The sequence below is a fragment of the Salvelinus namaycush genome, chromosome 30 (assembly GCF_016432855.1).
Source record: "Salvelinus namaycush isolate Seneca chromosome 30, SaNama_1.0, whole genome shotgun sequence".
In the NCBI taxonomy this organism is placed as follows: domain Eukaryota; kingdom Metazoa; phylum Chordata; class Actinopteri; order Salmoniformes; family Salmonidae; genus Salvelinus; species Salvelinus namaycush.
In genome coordinates, this window is record NC_052336.1 from 3,831,078 (window position 1) to 3,847,506 (window position 16,429).

Consider the following 16,429-nt stretch of genomic DNA (forward strand, 5'->3'; position numbering starts at 1 on the left):
CTCTCCCAGTCTGGGTCAGCTAATCTCAGCAGCCAGAAACAAATTTCTGACCAGCTACTGGTTAACGTCTGTCACTAGTGCAGGGCTCTGACCAGCTACTGGTTAACGTCTGTCACTAGTGCAGGGCTCTGACCAGCTACTGGTTAACGTCTGTCACTAGTGCAGGGCTCTGACCAGCTACTGGTTAACGTCTGTCACTAGTGCAGGGCTCTGACCAGCTACTGGTTAACGTCTGTCACTAGTGCAGGGCTCTGACCAGCTACTGGTTAACGTCTGTCACTAGTGCAGGGCTCTGACCAGCTACTGGTTAACGTCTGTCACTAGTGCAGGGCTCTGACCAGCTACTGGTTAACGTCTGTCACTAGTGCAGGGTTCTGACCAGCTACTGGTTAACGTCTGTCACTAGTGCAGGGCTCTGACCAGCTACTGGTTAACGTCTGTCACTAGTGCAGGGCTGTTATTCCCAATTCCCAGAGCGCAGTGTCTATGGGTTTTCATTCTTTCCATGTGCCAAAAATGGCACCCGAACTGAAGGCAGATGTTTTACGTGCCCCAAACTGATAGTTTTCTTGTTTGTTTATCTGCGTTGTTTGTAACTTATTTTTGTACATAATGTTGCCGCTACCGTCTCTTATGACCGAAAATAACTTCTAGACATCAGAACTGTGATTACTCACCAAGGACTAGCAGAATCCTTTTTCTTCTTTCACGACTCTGACGAGGCGGAGGATATACGGCTCCCTCGGGAACAGGCCCCGACCCACATGAAGAGGAGGCGGAGAGAGGCCGGAGGGCGGGCTGCCTTCTGAGGAGTAGGAGGCGATTGAATAAACCCCCACTCCTCTCAATTCTGCTCGCTAACATGCAATCTTTGGCCAATAAAATGGACGAGTTATTGGGAAGATTAAACTACCAACAGGACATTAAAAACTGTAACATCTTATGCTTCACGGAGTCGTGGCTGAACGACGACCATATCAACATACAGCTGGCTGGTTATACGCTGCACCGGCAGGATAGACCAGCGGCGTCTGGTAAAACAAGGGGCGGCGGTCTATGTATTTTTGTAAACAACAGCTGGTGCACGATATCTAAGGACGTCTCGAGCCATTGCTCACCTGAGGTGGAGTTTCTCATGATAAGCTGCAGACCACACTACCTACTGAGAGAGTTTTCGTCTATATTCTTTGTAGCTGTTTATCACCACAGTCAGAGGCTTTAATGCAGGGAAACTTAAATCAATTTTACCTCATTTCTAACAACATGTTAAATGTGCAATTGGCTACATCATTGGCTTCATCAATAAGTGCATCGATGACGTCGTCCCCACAGTGACAGTACGTACATACCCCAACCAGAAACCAAGAATTACAGGCAGCATCCGCATTGAGCTAAAGGGTAGAGCTGCCGCTTTCAAGGAGCGGGACTCTAACCCGGAAGCTTATAAGAAATCCTGCTATACCCTCCAAAGAACCATCAAACAGGCAAAGCGTCAATACAGTACTAAGATTGAGTCCTACTACATCGGCTCTGACGCTCGTCGGATGTGGCAGGGCCTGCAAACCATTACAGACTACAAAGGGAAGCACAGCCGAGACAGTGACACAAGCCTACCGGACGAGCTAAACTACTTCTATGCTCGCTTCGAGGCAAATAACACTGAAACATGCATGAGAGCACCAGCTGTACCGGAAGACTCTGTGATCACACTCTTCGCAGCTGATGTGAGTAAGACCTTTAGACAGGTCAACATTCACTTGGCCGCAGGGCCAGATGGACTACCAGGACATGTACTGCGAGCATGTGCTGATCAACTAGCAAGTGTCTTCACTGACATGTTCAACCTCTCCCTGTCCGAGTCTGTAATACCAACATGTTTTAAGTAGACCACCATAGTGCCTGTGCCCAAGAACACTAAGGTAACCTGCCTAAATGACTACCGACCCGTAGCACTTACGTCTGTAGCCATGAAGTTCTTTGAAAGTCTGGTCATGGCTCACATCAATACCATCATCCCAGAAACCCTAGACCCACTCCAATTTGCATACCGCCCCAACAGATCCACAGATGATGCAGTCTCTATTGCACTCCACACTGCCCTTTCCCACCTGGACAAAAGGAACACCTATGTGAGAATGCTATTCATTGACTACAGCTCAGCGTTCAACACCATAGTGCCCTCAAAGCTCATCAATAAGCTAAGGACCCTGGGACTAAACACCTCCCTTTGCAACTGGATCTTGGACTTCCTGACGGGCCGCCACCCAGGTGGTAAGGGTAGGTAACAACACATCCGCCACGCTGATCCTCAACACAGGGTACCCTCCTGTACTCCCTGTTCACTCATGACTGCATGGCCAGGCACAACTCCAATACCATCATTACATTTGCCGATGACACAACAGTGGTAGGCCTGATCACCGACAACAACGAGACAGCCTATAGGGAGGAGGTCAGAGACCTGGCCGTGTGGTGCCAGGACAACAACCTCTCCCTCAACGTGATCAAGGAGATGGAGATGATTGTGGACTACAGGAAAAAGAGGGCCGAGCATGCCCCCATTCTCATCGACGGGGCTGCAGTTGAGCAGGTTGAGAGCTTCAAGTTCCTTGGCGTCCACATTGCCAACAAACTAACATGGTCCAAGTACACCATGACAGTCGTGAAGCGGGCATGACAAAATCCATTCCCCCTCAGTGGACTGAAAAGATTTGGCATGGGTCCTCAGATCCTCAAAAAGTTCTACATCTGCACCATCGAGAGCATCCTGACTGGTTGCATCACTGCCTGGTATGGCAACTGCTCGGCCTCCGACCGCAAGGCGCTACAGAGGGTAGTGCCATCCAGGACCTCTATACCAGGCGGTGTCAGAGGAAGGCCCTGAAAATTGTCACAGACTCCAGCCACCCTAGTCATAGACTGTTCTCTCTGCTGCCGCACGGCAAGCGGTACCGGAGCACCAAGTCTAGGTCCAAGAGACTTCTAAACAGCTTCTACCCCCTAGCCATAAGACTCCTGAACATCTAGTCAAATGGCTACCCAGACTATTCACATTGACCCCCCCTCCCCACCACTGCCACTCTCTGTTATCATCTATGCATAGTCACTTTAATTAACTCTACCTACATGTACATACTACCTCAACTAACCGGTGCCCCCGCACATTGACTCTGTACCGGCACCCCCCTGTATATATTGTTATTTTTTACTGCTCCTCTTTAATTACTTGTTACTTTTATCTCTTATTCTTATCCATATTTTTTGAAATTGCACTGTTGATTAGGGGCTCGTAAGTAAAGATTTCACTGCAGTTGTGACTAATAACATTTGATTTGATTGATCAATTAAGACCTAGACAACCAGGTGAGTTCCTAACTAGTCAATTAAGACCTAGACAACCAGGTGAGTTCCTAACTAGTCAATTAAGACCTAGACAACCAGGTGAGTTCCTAACTAGTCAATTAAGACCTAGACAACCAGGTGAGTTCCTAACTAGTCAATTAAGACCTAGACAACCAGGTGAAAGGAAATCCCCTGAAGGAAATCCCCTGAAGCAACAGTAGGACTAGTGTCAACTAACTGCCTGTCTCTGAGCCTGCCTGTCTGCCTGCAGGGGCGCTGTGCTATGCGGAGCTGGGCACCATGATCACGAAGTCTGGAGGGGAATACCCGTACCTGATGGAGGCCTTTGGGTCAGTGATGGCCTACCTCTACTCATGGAGCACAATCATGGTCTTAAAGCCCTCCTCCTTCGCCATCATCGCCCTAAGCTTCGCAGAGTACGCCTCCACGCCATTCTACCCAGGATGCACTCCTCCCATTGTGGTCACCAAGTGCCTGGCTGCAGCGTGCATATGTGAGTGTAAATACTTGTAGAATTATGACAAATCGTAATAGAAAACAAATTGGCATGCACTTCCTGAATGGACTGAATTAAAACCATGGCGCTATCTAAATGTTCTTTCCTTGCATCCAATCATATTGGAGGAGAAGATCCAAGGTCCCTCCCCTCTGACCTTCTTCTCCAATGCCTTTTGAGAAGAGAGGATGCCTGGGATCGAGTAAAGATGAATTAAAAAAAGCCATGACTTGACCCCCACCGTCCTCTTCCTGCCTTGTGTTCTCCTCCTCTTCCTCTTCCTGCCTTGTGTTCTCCTCCTCCTCCTCTTCCTCTTCCTGCCTTGTGTTCTCCTCCTCTTCCTCTGCATTGTGTTCTCCTCCTCCTCCTCTTCCTGCCTTGTGTTCTCCTCCTCCTCCTCTTCCTCTTTTCTTCTACTCTTCCCCGTCTCCTCCTCCTCTTCCTCTTTTCTTCTCCTCTTCCTCGTCTCCTCCTTCTCTTCCTCCCACCTCCTGCCCCCGCCTCCTGCTCCTCTAGTATCCTAGATACCATCAACTGTTGTTGTTCTCTTGAGCTCTTAACCCCTAAACTGCTCACCAGACTCTTAACCCCTAAACTGTTCCCCAGACTCTTAACCCCTAAACTGTTCCCCAGACTCTTAACCCCTAAACTGTTCCCCAGACTCTTAACCCCTAAACTGTTCCCCAGACTCTTAACCCCTAAACTGCTCACCAGACTCTTAACCCCTAAACTGCTCACCAGACTCTTAACCCCTAAACTGCTCACCAGGCACTACACTAGCAGTACACTCGTAGCTGCCCATTGTTCCAGCCTCGTGTGTGTGTGTCTCTGTGTGTGTGTGTGTCTCTGTGTGTGTGTGTGTCTCTGTGTGTGTGTGTATATCGGAGGGGTTGACTACAGCAGAGGACCAACTTCTGTCTCGTATGGATTAATAAAAATATTCCTCCTCTCCTTCCTTCCTCTTCCTCCCCTTCCTCCTCCTCCAGTTCTGATAGTGTTGGTGAACTGTCTCAGTGTGAAGCTAGCCAGCTATGTCCAGAACTTCTTCACTGCAGCCAAGCTTCTCATCATCCTGGTCATCATAGTGGCGGGCATCGTCCTCTTGGCACAAGGTTGGTACTTTACACATTCTGTCTGTCTGCCAAATGGCACCCTATTCCCTACATAGTGCACTACTTTAGACCAGAGCCCTATGGCACTCTATTCCCTATATAGTGCACTACTTTAGACCAGAGCCCTATGACACCCTATTCCCCGGTTCTGACTTAGAATATGTGGACAACTACAAATACCTAGGTGTCTGGTTAGACTGTAAACTCTCCTTCCAGACTCACATCAAACATCTCCAATCCAAAGTTAAATCTAGAATTGGCTTCCTATTTTGCAACAAAGCATCCTTCACTCATGCTGCCAAACATACCCTCGTAAAACTGACCATCCTACCGATCCTCGACTTCGGTGATGTCATTTACAAAATAGCCTCCAACACTCTACTCAACAAATTGGATGCAGTCTATCACAGTGCCATCCGTTTTGTCACCAAAGCCACATATACTACCCACCACTGCGACCTGTACGCTCTCGTTGGCTGGCCCTCGCTTCATACTCGTCGCCAAACCCACTGGCTCCAGGTCATCTACAAGACCCTGCTAGGTAAAGTCCCCCTTATCTCAGCTCACTGGTCACCATAGCAGCACCTACCTGTAGCACGCGCTCCAGCAGGTATATTTCACTGGTCACTCCCAAAGCCAATTCCTCCTTTGGCCGCCTCTCCTTCCAGTTCTCTGCTGCCAATGACTGGAACGAACTACAAAAATCTCTGAAACTGGAAACACTTATCTCCCTCACTAGCTTTAAGCACCAGCTGTCAGAGCAGCTCACAGATTACTGCACCTGTACATAGCCCATCTATAATTTAGCCCAAACAACTACCTCTTCCCCTACTGTATTTATTTACTTATTTATTTTGCTCCTTTGCACCCCATTATTTCTATTTCCCTATACATCCCTCAGAGCCCTACGGACCCCTATACATCCCTCAGAGCCCTATACTTCCCTCAGATCTCTGAGCCCTATAGATCCATCAGAGCCCAATAAATCCATCAGAGCTCTATACATCCCTCAGATCCCCCAGAGCCCTACGGATCCCCCAGAGCCCTGTAGATCCCAACGGATCCCCCAGAGCCCTGTAGATCCCAACGGATCCCCCAGAGCCCTGTAGATCCCAACGGATCCCCCAGAGCCCTGTAGATCCCAACGGATCCCCCAGAGCCCTGTAGATCCCAACGGATCCCCCAGAGCCCTGTAGATCCCAACGGATCCCCCAGAGCCCTATACATCCCTCAGATTTATCAGAGCCCTGTAGATCCCCCTGATCCCGGTAAGATTCCCCAGAACCCAGACATCCCTCAGAGCCCTGTAAGATTCCCCAGAACCCAGACATCCCTCAGAGCCCTACAGATCCCAGTAAGATTCCCCAGAACCCAGACATCCCTCAGAGCCCTACAGATCCCAGTAAGATTCCCCAGAACCCAGACATCCCTCAGAGCCCTACAGATCCCAGTAAGATTCCCCAGAACCCAGACATCCCGCAGAGCCCTACAGATCCCAGTAAGATTCCCCAGAACCCAGACATCCCTCAGAGCCCTACAGATCCCAGTAAGATTCCCCAGAACCCAGACATCCCTCAGAGCCCTACAGATCCCTGTAAGATTCCCCAGAACCCAGACATCCCTCAGAGCCCTACAGATCCCAGTAAGATTCCCCAGAACCCAGACATCCCTCAGAGCCCTACAGATCCCAGTAAGATTCCCCAGAACCCAGACATCCCTCAGAGCCCTACAGATCCCTGTAAGATTCCCCAGAACCCAGACATCCCTCAGAGCCCTACAGATCCCAGTAAGATTCCCCAGAACCCAGACATCCCGCAGAGCCCTACAGATCCCTGTAAGATTCCCCAGAACCCAGACATCCCGCAGAGCCCTACAGATCCCAGTAAGATTCCCCAGAACCCAGACATCCCTCAGAGCCCTACAGATCCCAGTAAGATTCCCCAGAACCCAGACATCCCTCAGAGCCCTACAGATCCCTGTAAGATTCCCCAGAACCCAGACATCCCTCAGAGCCCTACAGATCCCAGTAAGATTCCCCAGAACCCAGACATCCCTCAGAGCCCTACAGATCCCAGTAAGATTCCCCAGAACCCAGACATCCCTCAGAGCCCTACAGATCCCTGTAAGATTCCCCAGAACCCAGACATCCCTCAGAGCCCTACAGATCCCAGTAAGATTCCCCAGACCCCAGACATCCCTCAGATCCCTGTAAGATTCCCCAGAACCCAGACATCCCTCAGAGCCCTACAGATCCCAGTAAGATTCCCCAGAACCCAGACATCCCTCAGAGCCCTGTAAGATTCCCCAGAACCCAGACATCCCTCAGAGCCCTACAGATCCCAGTAAGATTCCCCAGAACCCAGACATCCCTCAGAGCCCTACAGATCCCAGTAAGATTCCCCAGACCCCAGACATCCCTCAGAGCCCTACAGATCCCAGTAAGATTCCCCAGAACCCAGACATCCCTCAGAGCCCTACAGATCCCAGTAAGATTCCCCAGAGCCCAGACATCCCTCAGAGCCCTACAGATCCCAGTAAGATTCCCCAGAACCCAGACATCCCTCAGAGCCCTACAGATCCCAGTAAGATTCCCCAGAACCCAGACATCCCTCAGAGCCCTACAGATCCCAGTAAGATTCCCCAGAACCCAGACATCCCGCAGAGCCCTACAGATCCCTCAGAGCCGTATATTTATTTTTATTTTACCTTTATTTAACTAGGTAAGTCAGTTAAGAACAAATTCTTATTTTCAATGACAGCTTAGGAACAGTGGGTCAGCTGCCCTGGTCAAAATAATGAATATTAAAATGTATATATTGTCACGTTTGTGTCCAGGAAACACTGAGAATCTGTCCAACCCATTTGAAGGAGCCTCAACCTCCTTTGGATCCATTGGACTGGCGTTTTACAACGGGCTCTGGGCCTACGATGGGTGGTAAGACTACACCTGCATCCCAGGTGGCACCCTACTTCCTATATAGGTCACTACTTTGACCAGGGCCCGTAGCGCTCTAGTCAGGGCCCGTAGCGCTCTAGTCAGGGCCCGTAGCGCTCTAGTCAGGGCCCGTAGCGCTCTAGTCAGGGCCCGTAGCGCTCTAGTCAGGGGGGCCCGTAGCGCTCTAGTCAGGGGGGCCCGTAGCGCTCTAGTCAGGGCCCGTAGCGCTCTAGTCAGGGCCCGTAGCGCTCTAGTCAGGGGGGCCCATAGCGCTCTAGTCAGGGCCCGTAGCGCTCTAGTCAGGGGGGCCCATAGCGCTCTAGTCAGGGCCCGTAGCGCTCTAGTCAGGGGGGGCCTGTAGTGCTCTAGTCAGGGTCCGTAGCGCTCTAGTCAGGGTTAGGGTTAGGCCTACGATGGGTGGTAAGACTACACCTGCATCCCAAATGGCACCCTACTTCCTATATAGGTCACTACTTTTATGCTCTAGTCAGGGGGCCCGTAGCGCTCTAGTCAGGGGGCCCGTAGCGCTCTAGTCAGGGGGGCCCGTAGCGCTCTAGTCAGGGGGGCCCGTAGCGCTCTAGTCAGGGGGGCCCATAGCGCTCTAGTCAGGGGGGCCCGTAGTGCTCTAGTCAGGGGGGCCCATAGCGCTCTAGTCAGGGCCCGTGGCGCTCTAGTCAGGGGGGCCCGTAGCGCTCTAGTCAGGGCCCGTAGTGCTCTAGTCAGCGGGGCCCATAGCGCTCTAGTCAGGGGGGCCCGTAGCGCTCTAGTCAGGGGGGCCCGTAGTGCTCTAGTCAGGGGGGCCCATAGTGCTCTAGTCAGGGGGGCCCGTAGCGCTCTAGTCAGGGGGGCCCGTAGTGCTCTAGTCAGCGGGGCCCGTAGTGCTCTAGTCAGCGGGGCCCGTAGTGCTCTAGTCAGGGGGGCCCGTAGCGCTCTAGTCTGGGGGGCCCGTAGCGCTCTAGTCAGGGGGGCCCGTAGCGCTCTAGTCAAGGGGGGCCCGTAGCGCTCTAGTCAGGGGGGTCCGTGGCGCTCTAGTCAGGGGGGTCCGTGGCGCTCTAGTCAGGGGGGTCCGTAGCGCTCTAGTCTGGGGGGCCCATAGCGCTCTAGTCAGCGGGGCGCGTAGCGCTCTAGTCAGGGGGGCCCGTAGCGCTCTAGTCAGGGGGGCCCATAGTGCTCTAGTCAGGGGGGCCCGTAGCACTCTAGTCAGGGGGGCCCATAGCGCTCTAGTCAGGGGGGCCCATAGCGCTCTAGTCAGCGGGGCCCGTAGCGCTCTAGTCAGGGGGGTCCGTGGCGCTCTAGTCAGGGGGGTCCGTGGCGCTCTAGTCAGGGGGGTCCGTAGCACTCTAGTCAGGGGGGCCCGTGGCGGTCTAGTCAGGGCCCGTAGTGCTCTAGTCTAAAGTAGTCCACTAAGTAGGGGATCGGGTACCATTGGGGATGTATCCTATCTCTCTGTTCTTATCACTTCCTCAATAAAACAGTTTTATGGTTTTGAGATTCCTGTTTTGAATGTCGACCCAACCTGTTAAAACGTGGTTCTATAAACACGTGTTTGTCTCTCAGGAATCAGCTGAACTTTATAACAGAGGAGCTGAAAAACCCATACAGGTGAGTGTCCATACAACTGACATTTAGGGTGCGTCCAAAATGGCTCCCTGTTCCCCGACGGGCCCTGGTCAACAGTAGTGCACTATGTAAGGAACAGGGTGCCATATGGGACGCAGTCTTACTTAGACTGGATTTCCACTGTCATTCATCAGAGACTAGGGTCTTATCACTGGGGAATATCCGTGTCCATCCATCCATGGTTTAGGAAAGGGCCGATTTAGCTAGCTAGCTACTGCATCAACACAAGCAGACCAGAAACAGACAAGTTTTTCTGACAATGATGACGTTTTGCCTAGGATGTGATTTGATTGGTGTGAAGCCAAATTCAAAGTGGCCTCCCTTGCGGGTGGGTTTGGTGCACCAGGACTACCCACAGTTGAGCTCATCGGCTAATTATTTTATTTAAAAAAATATCAAGGGAGGTCAAATGCTCGCTGGCATCTGTCAATCAAATGCTACGGCGGCAACATGTCATACTCATTTTGGCCAGACAGCATCAGATACATCTGCTACACATACTGAGACAGAGGGGCGCTGTTTCCCTCGCTAATATGATTTCTCTGATGAGATTGATTCAGCCACTTGAGAATTGATTCAGCCACTTCAATTGATTCAGCCACTTCAATTGATTCAGCCACTTCAATTGATTCAGCCACTGGAGAATTGATTCAGCCACTTGAGAATTGATTCAGCCACTGGAGAATTGATTCAGCCACTTCAATTGATTCAGCCACTTGAGAATTGATTCAGCCACTTCAATTGATTCAGTCACTTCAATTGATTCAGCCACTTGAGAATTGAAGGAAAATTATGAAAACACAGAGACAAAAGATAAATTGTTTAATAATTGTATTTGTTTTATTGGTATGATTTTCGTGGAAGCTTGGCTTCCCTTGGCATTCACGCGCCACTGCCTTTACTGGTTGGACGATGACAAGAGATTTCTCAACTCTCTGTCTCTCTCTCCATCTGTGTGCTACATGATCCTCTAACACTGGTGTCTGTGTACCATGTGTTGGTTGTAGTCTCTCTATCTCACACTCTCTCTCTCTCTCTCTCTCTCTAACAGAAACCTTCCCCTGGCCATTATCATTGGTATTCCCTTGGTGTCTGTGTACCATGTGTTGGTTGTAGTCTCTCTATCTCACACTAACACTCTCTCTCTCTCTCTGTCTCTCTGTGTCTCTCTCCCTGTCTCTCTCTCTCTCTCTCTCTCTAACAGAAACCTTCCCCTGGCCATTATCATTGGTATTCCCTTGGTGTCTGTGTGCTATGTGCTGGTCAACATTGCCTACTTCAGTGCCATGACCGCTACGGAACTACTGCAGTCTCCTGCTGTCGCTGTGGTAAGAGTGTCGTCATGGAGATAGGGGCGGAGACAGAGGAAGCCATTGGTTTGGCTCATCATATCTCCCTTAACAAGAACAAGATGCCGTTCAACAACAAACAATTCTATTTTATTTATTGTATCCCCCCGTCTCCTCGGAGGGACTTGTTTGTGCCCCTTAGACTTTTGGTGACAGAGTGCTGTACCCCCTGTCGTGGGTAGTCCCTGTGTTTGTCGTCTTCTCCACCTTCGGGGCGGCCAATGGGAGCTGCTTCACTGCCGGCAGGTAAAGGGACAAATTCAGGAAGACGTTTTTATTTGCTAATCAAATTTAAATCAAACAAAATGTATTTTATAAAGCCTGTTTTTTATATATCAGCAGTTGTCACAAAGTGTTAAAACATATTGCCAATATTATGTTGAACTAACGTGTTTGTGCTCTGTCCCACCTCAGGCTGACCTATGTGGCAGGAAGAGAGGGTCACATGGTAAAGATCTTGTCCTATATCAGTCTGAAACGTCTCACTCCTTCCCCCGCTGTCATCTTCAATGTAAGTCTGAGATATTACAACTCTATCCAGCTCATTGTACTGTAACTCTACCCAGCTCATTGTACTCTGAGATACAGTGCCTTGTAAAAGTATTCATCCCTCTTGGTGTTTTTTCATATTTTGTTGCATTACAACCTGTAATTTAAATGGCTTATTATTTAGATTTCATGTAATGGACAAACACAAAATAGTCTAAATTGGGGAAGTGAAATGAAAAAATAACTTGCTTCAAAAAATTCAAGAAAAAAATAGCAGAAATTAGACTAAAATTGAGCTTTTTAGGAAAACACTATGCGCAAACCCAACACCTTTCATCACCCTGAGAACACCATCCCCAAAAATAAGCATGGTGGTGGCAGCATCATGCTGTGGGGATGTTTTTCATCGGCAGGGACTGGGATACTGGTCAGAATTGAAGGAATGATGGATGGCGCTAAACACAGGGACATTCTTGATGGAAACCTGCTTCAGTCTTCCAGAGATTTCAGACTGGGACGGAGGTTCACCTTCCAGCAGGACAATGACCCTAAACATACTGCTGAAGCAACACTTGAGTGGTTAAAGGGGAAACATTTAAATGTCTTGGAATGGCTTAGTCAAAGCCCAGATCTCAATCCAATTGAGAATCTGTGGTATGACTTAAAGATTGCTGTACACCAGCGGAACCCATCCAACTTGAAGGAGCTGGAGTAGTTTTGCCTTGAAGAACGGGCAGAAATCCCAGTGACTAGAAGTGCCAAGCTTATTGGGGCCCCAAGAGACTTGCAGCTGTAATTGCTGCAAACGTTTGCTCTACAATATATTGACTTTGGGTTGGTGAATAGTTATACATGCTCAAGTTTTCCGTTTTTTTTGTCTTATGTCTTGTTTGTTTCACAAAAAGACAAATGTAGCATCTTCAAAGTGGTCGGCATGTTGTGTAAATCAAATGATACTAATCCCACAAAAATCTATTTTAATTCCAGGTTGTAAGGAAAAACATTTTAGAAAAATGCCAAGGGGGTGGATGAATACCTTCGCAAGCCACTGTATTACATGATGTCTCTATGTTGATCTCCTCACCTCAACTCTACCCCGCTCATTGTCCTCCAACTCTACCCAGCTCATTGTACTGTAACTCAACTCTACCCAGCTCATTGTACTGTAACTCAACTCTACCCAGCTCATTGTCCTCTAACTCAACTCTACCCAGCTCATTGTCCTCTAACTCAACTCTACCCAGCTCATTGTACTGTAACTCAACTATATCCAGCTCATTGTCCTCTAACTCAACTCTACCCAGCTCATTGTACTGTAACTCAACTCTACCCAGCTCATTGTTCTCTAACTCAACTCTACCCAGCTCATTGTACTGTAACTCAACTCTACCCAGCTCATTGTACTCTAACTCATCTCTACCCAGCTCATTGTACTCTAACTCAACTCTACCCAGCTCATTGTACTGTAACTCAACTATATCCAGCTCATTGTCCTCTAACTCAACTCTACCCAGCTCATTGTACTGTAACTCAACTCTACCCAGCTCATTGTTCTCTAACGCAACTCTACCCAGCTCATTGTACTGTAACTCAACTCTACCCAGCTCATTGTACTCTAACTCATCTCTACCCAGCTCATTGTACTCTAACTCATCTCTACCCAGCACATTGTACTGTAACTCAACTCTACCCAGCTCATTGTACTCTAACTCAACTCTACCCAGCTCATTGTCCTCCAACTCTACCCAGCTCATTGTACTGTAACTCAACTCTACCCAGCTCATTGTACTGTAACTCAACTCTACCCAGCTCATTGTCCTCTAACTCAACTCTACCCAGCTCATTGTCCTCTAACTCAACTCTACCCAGCTCATTGTACTGTAACTCAACTATATCCAGCTCATTGTCCTCTAACTCAACTCTACCCAGCTCATTGTACTGTAACTCAACTCTACCCAGCTCATTGTTCTCTAACTCAACTCTACCCAGCTCATTGTACTGTAACTCAACTCTACCCAGCTCATTGTACTCTAACTCATCTCTACCCAGCTCATTGTACTCTAACTCAACTCTACCCAGCTCATTGTACTGTAACTCAACTATATCCAGCTCATTGTCCTCTAACTCAACTCTACCCAGCTCATTGTACTGTAACTCAACTCTACCCAGCTCATTGTTCTCTAACGCAACTCTACCCAGCTCATTGTACTGTAACTCAACTCTACCCAGCTCATTGTACTCTAACTCATCTCTACCCAGCTCATTGTACTCTAACTCATCTCTACCCAGCACATTGTACTGTAACTCAACTCTACCCAGCTCATTGTACTCTAACTCAACTCTACCCAGCTCATTGTACTGTAACTCAACTCTACCCAGCTCATTGTTCTCTAACTCAACTCTACCCAGCTCATTGTACTCTAACTCTACCCAGCTCATTGTACTGTAACTCAACTCTACCCAGCTCATTGTCCTCTAACTCTACTCTACCCAGCTCATTGTACTGTAACTCAACTCTACCCAGCTCATTGTACTGTAACTCAACTCTACCCAGCTCATTGTACTGTAACTCAACTCTACCCAGCTCATTGTACTGTAACTCAACTCTACGCAGCTCATTGTACTGTAACTCAACTCTACCCAGCTCATTGTACTGTAACTCAACTCTACCCAGCTCATTGTACTGTAACTCAACTCTACCCAGCTCATTGTCCTCTAACTCAACTCTACCCAGCTCATTGCACTCTACCTCTACCCAGCTCATTGTACTGTAACTCAACTCTACCCAGCTCATTGTCCTCTAACTCTACTCTACCCAGCTCATTGTACTGTAACTCAACTCTACCCAGCTCATTGTACTGTAACTCAACTCTACCCAGCTCATTGTCCTCTAACTCAACTCTACCCAGCTCATTACAACTTTACCCAGCTCATTGTACTGTAATTCAACTCTACCCAGCTCATTGTACTCTAACTCAACTCTACCCAGCTCATTGTCCTCTAACTCTACTCTACCCAGCTCATTGTCCTCTAACTCTACTCTACCCAGCTCATTGTACTGTAACTCAACTCTACCCAGCTCATTGTACTCTAACTCTACTCTACCCAGCTCATTGTCCTCTAACTCTACTCTACCCAGCTCATTGTCCTCTAACTCTACTCTACCCAGCTCATTGTACTGTAATTCAACTCTACCCAGCTCATTGTTCTCTAACTCTACTCTACCCAGCTCATTGTACTCTAACTCTACTCTACCCAGCTCATTGTACACTAACTCAATTCTACCCAGCTCACTGTACTGTAACTCAACTCTACTCAGCTCATTGTCCTCTAACTCTACTCTACCCAGCTCATTGTACTCAAACTCAACTCTACCCAGCTCATTGTCCTCTAACTAAACTCTACCCAGCTCATTGTCCTCTAACTCATCTCTACCCAGCTCATTGAACTGTAACTCAACTCTACCCAGCTCATTGTCCTCTAACTCTACTCAGCTCATTGTACTGTAACTCAACTCTACGCCACTCATTGTCCTCTAACTCTACTCTACCCAGCTCATTGTACTCTAACTCAACTCTACCCAGCTCATTGTACTCTAACTCAACTCTACCCAGCTCATTGTCCTCCAACTCAACTCTACCCAGCTCAATGTACACTAACTCAACTCTACCCAGCTCATTGTACTGTAACTCAACTCTACTCAGCTCATTGTCCTCTAACTCTACTCTACCCAGCTCATTGTACTCTAACTCTACTCTACCCAGCTCATTGTCCTCTAACTCAGCTCTACCCAGCTCATTGTCCTCTAACTCAACTCTACCCAGCTCATTGTACTCTAACTCTACCCAGCTCATTGTTCTCTAACTCTACTCTACCCAGCTCATTGTACTGTAACTCAACTCTACCCAGCTCATTGTCCTCTAACTCAACTCACCCAGCTCATTGTACTCTAACTCAACTCTACCCAGCTCATTGTCCTCTAACTCAACTCTACCCAGCTCATTGTACTGTAACTCAACTCTACCCAGCTCATTGTACTCTAACTTAACTCTACCCAGCTCATTGTACTCTAACTCTACCCAGCTCATTGTTCTCTAACTCTACTCTACCCAGCTCATTGTACTGTAACTCAACTCTACCCAGCTCATTGTACTGTAACTCTACCCAGCTCATTGTACTGTAACTCTACCCAGCTCATTGTTCTCTAACTCAACTCTACCCAGCTCATTGTACTGTAACTCAACCCTACCCAGCTCATTGTACTCCAACTCTACCCAGCTCATTGTTCTCTAACTCTACTCTACCCAGCTCATTGTACTGTAACTCAACTCATTGTACTGTAACTCATCTCTACCCAGCTCATTGTACTGTAACTCAACTCTACCCAGCTCATTGTACTGTAACTCAACTCTACTCAGCTCATTGTCCTCTAACTCTACTCTACCCAGCTCATTGTACTCTAACTCTACTCTACCCAGCTCATTGTCCTCTAACTCAACTCTACCCAGCTCATTGTCCTCTAACTCAACTCTACCCAGCTCATTGTCCTCTAACTCAACTCTACCCAGCTCATTGTACTGTAACTCAACTCTACCCAGCTCATTGTCCTCTAACTCTACTCAGCTCATTGTCCTCTAACTCTACTCAGCTCATTGTACTGTAACTCAACTCTACGCAGCTCATTGTCCTCTAACTCTACTCTACCCAGCTCATTGTTCTCTAACTCAACTCTACCCAGCTCATTGTACTCTAACTCAACTCTACCCAGCTCATTGTCCTCCAACTCAACTCTACCCAGCTCAACGTACACTAACTCAACTCTACCCAGCTCATTGTACTGTAACTCAACTCTACTCAGCTCATTGTCCTCTAACTCTACTCTACCCAGCTCATTGTACTCTAACTCAACTCTACCCAGCTCATTGTACTCTAACTCAACTCTACCCAGCTCATTGTACTCTAACTCTACCCAGCTCATTGTTCTCTAACTCTACTCTACCCAGCTCATTGTACTGTAACTCAACTCTACTCAGCTCATTGTCCTCTAACTCTACTCTACCCAGCT

At 48.4% G+C, this 16,429-nt stretch overlaps 1 protein-coding gene across 1 annotated transcript in view; it reads left to right on the forward strand.

Annotated features, from left to right (window-relative positions):
• LOC120024773 (b(0,+)-type amino acid transporter 1-like) overlaps nt 1-11,431 on the forward strand; it is a 48,889-nt gene extending 37,458 nt beyond the window's left edge. Inside the window, exons 5-11 of the mRNA XM_038969058.1 lie at nt 3,614-3,856; nt 4,846-4,971; nt 7,807-7,906; nt 9,464-9,508; nt 10,731-10,854; nt 11,018-11,121; nt 11,290-11,431. Of these exons, the coding sequence (XP_038824986.1) occupies nt 3,614-3,856; nt 4,846-4,971; nt 7,807-7,906; nt 9,464-9,508; nt 10,731-10,854; nt 11,018-11,121; nt 11,290-11,431 (884 nt within the window). The remainder of the gene's footprint in view (nt 1-3,613; nt 3,857-4,845; nt 4,972-7,806; nt 7,907-9,463; nt 9,509-10,730; nt 10,855-11,017; nt 11,122-11,289) is intronic.
• The last annotated feature ends 4,998 nt before the right edge of the window (nt 11,432-16,429 follow it).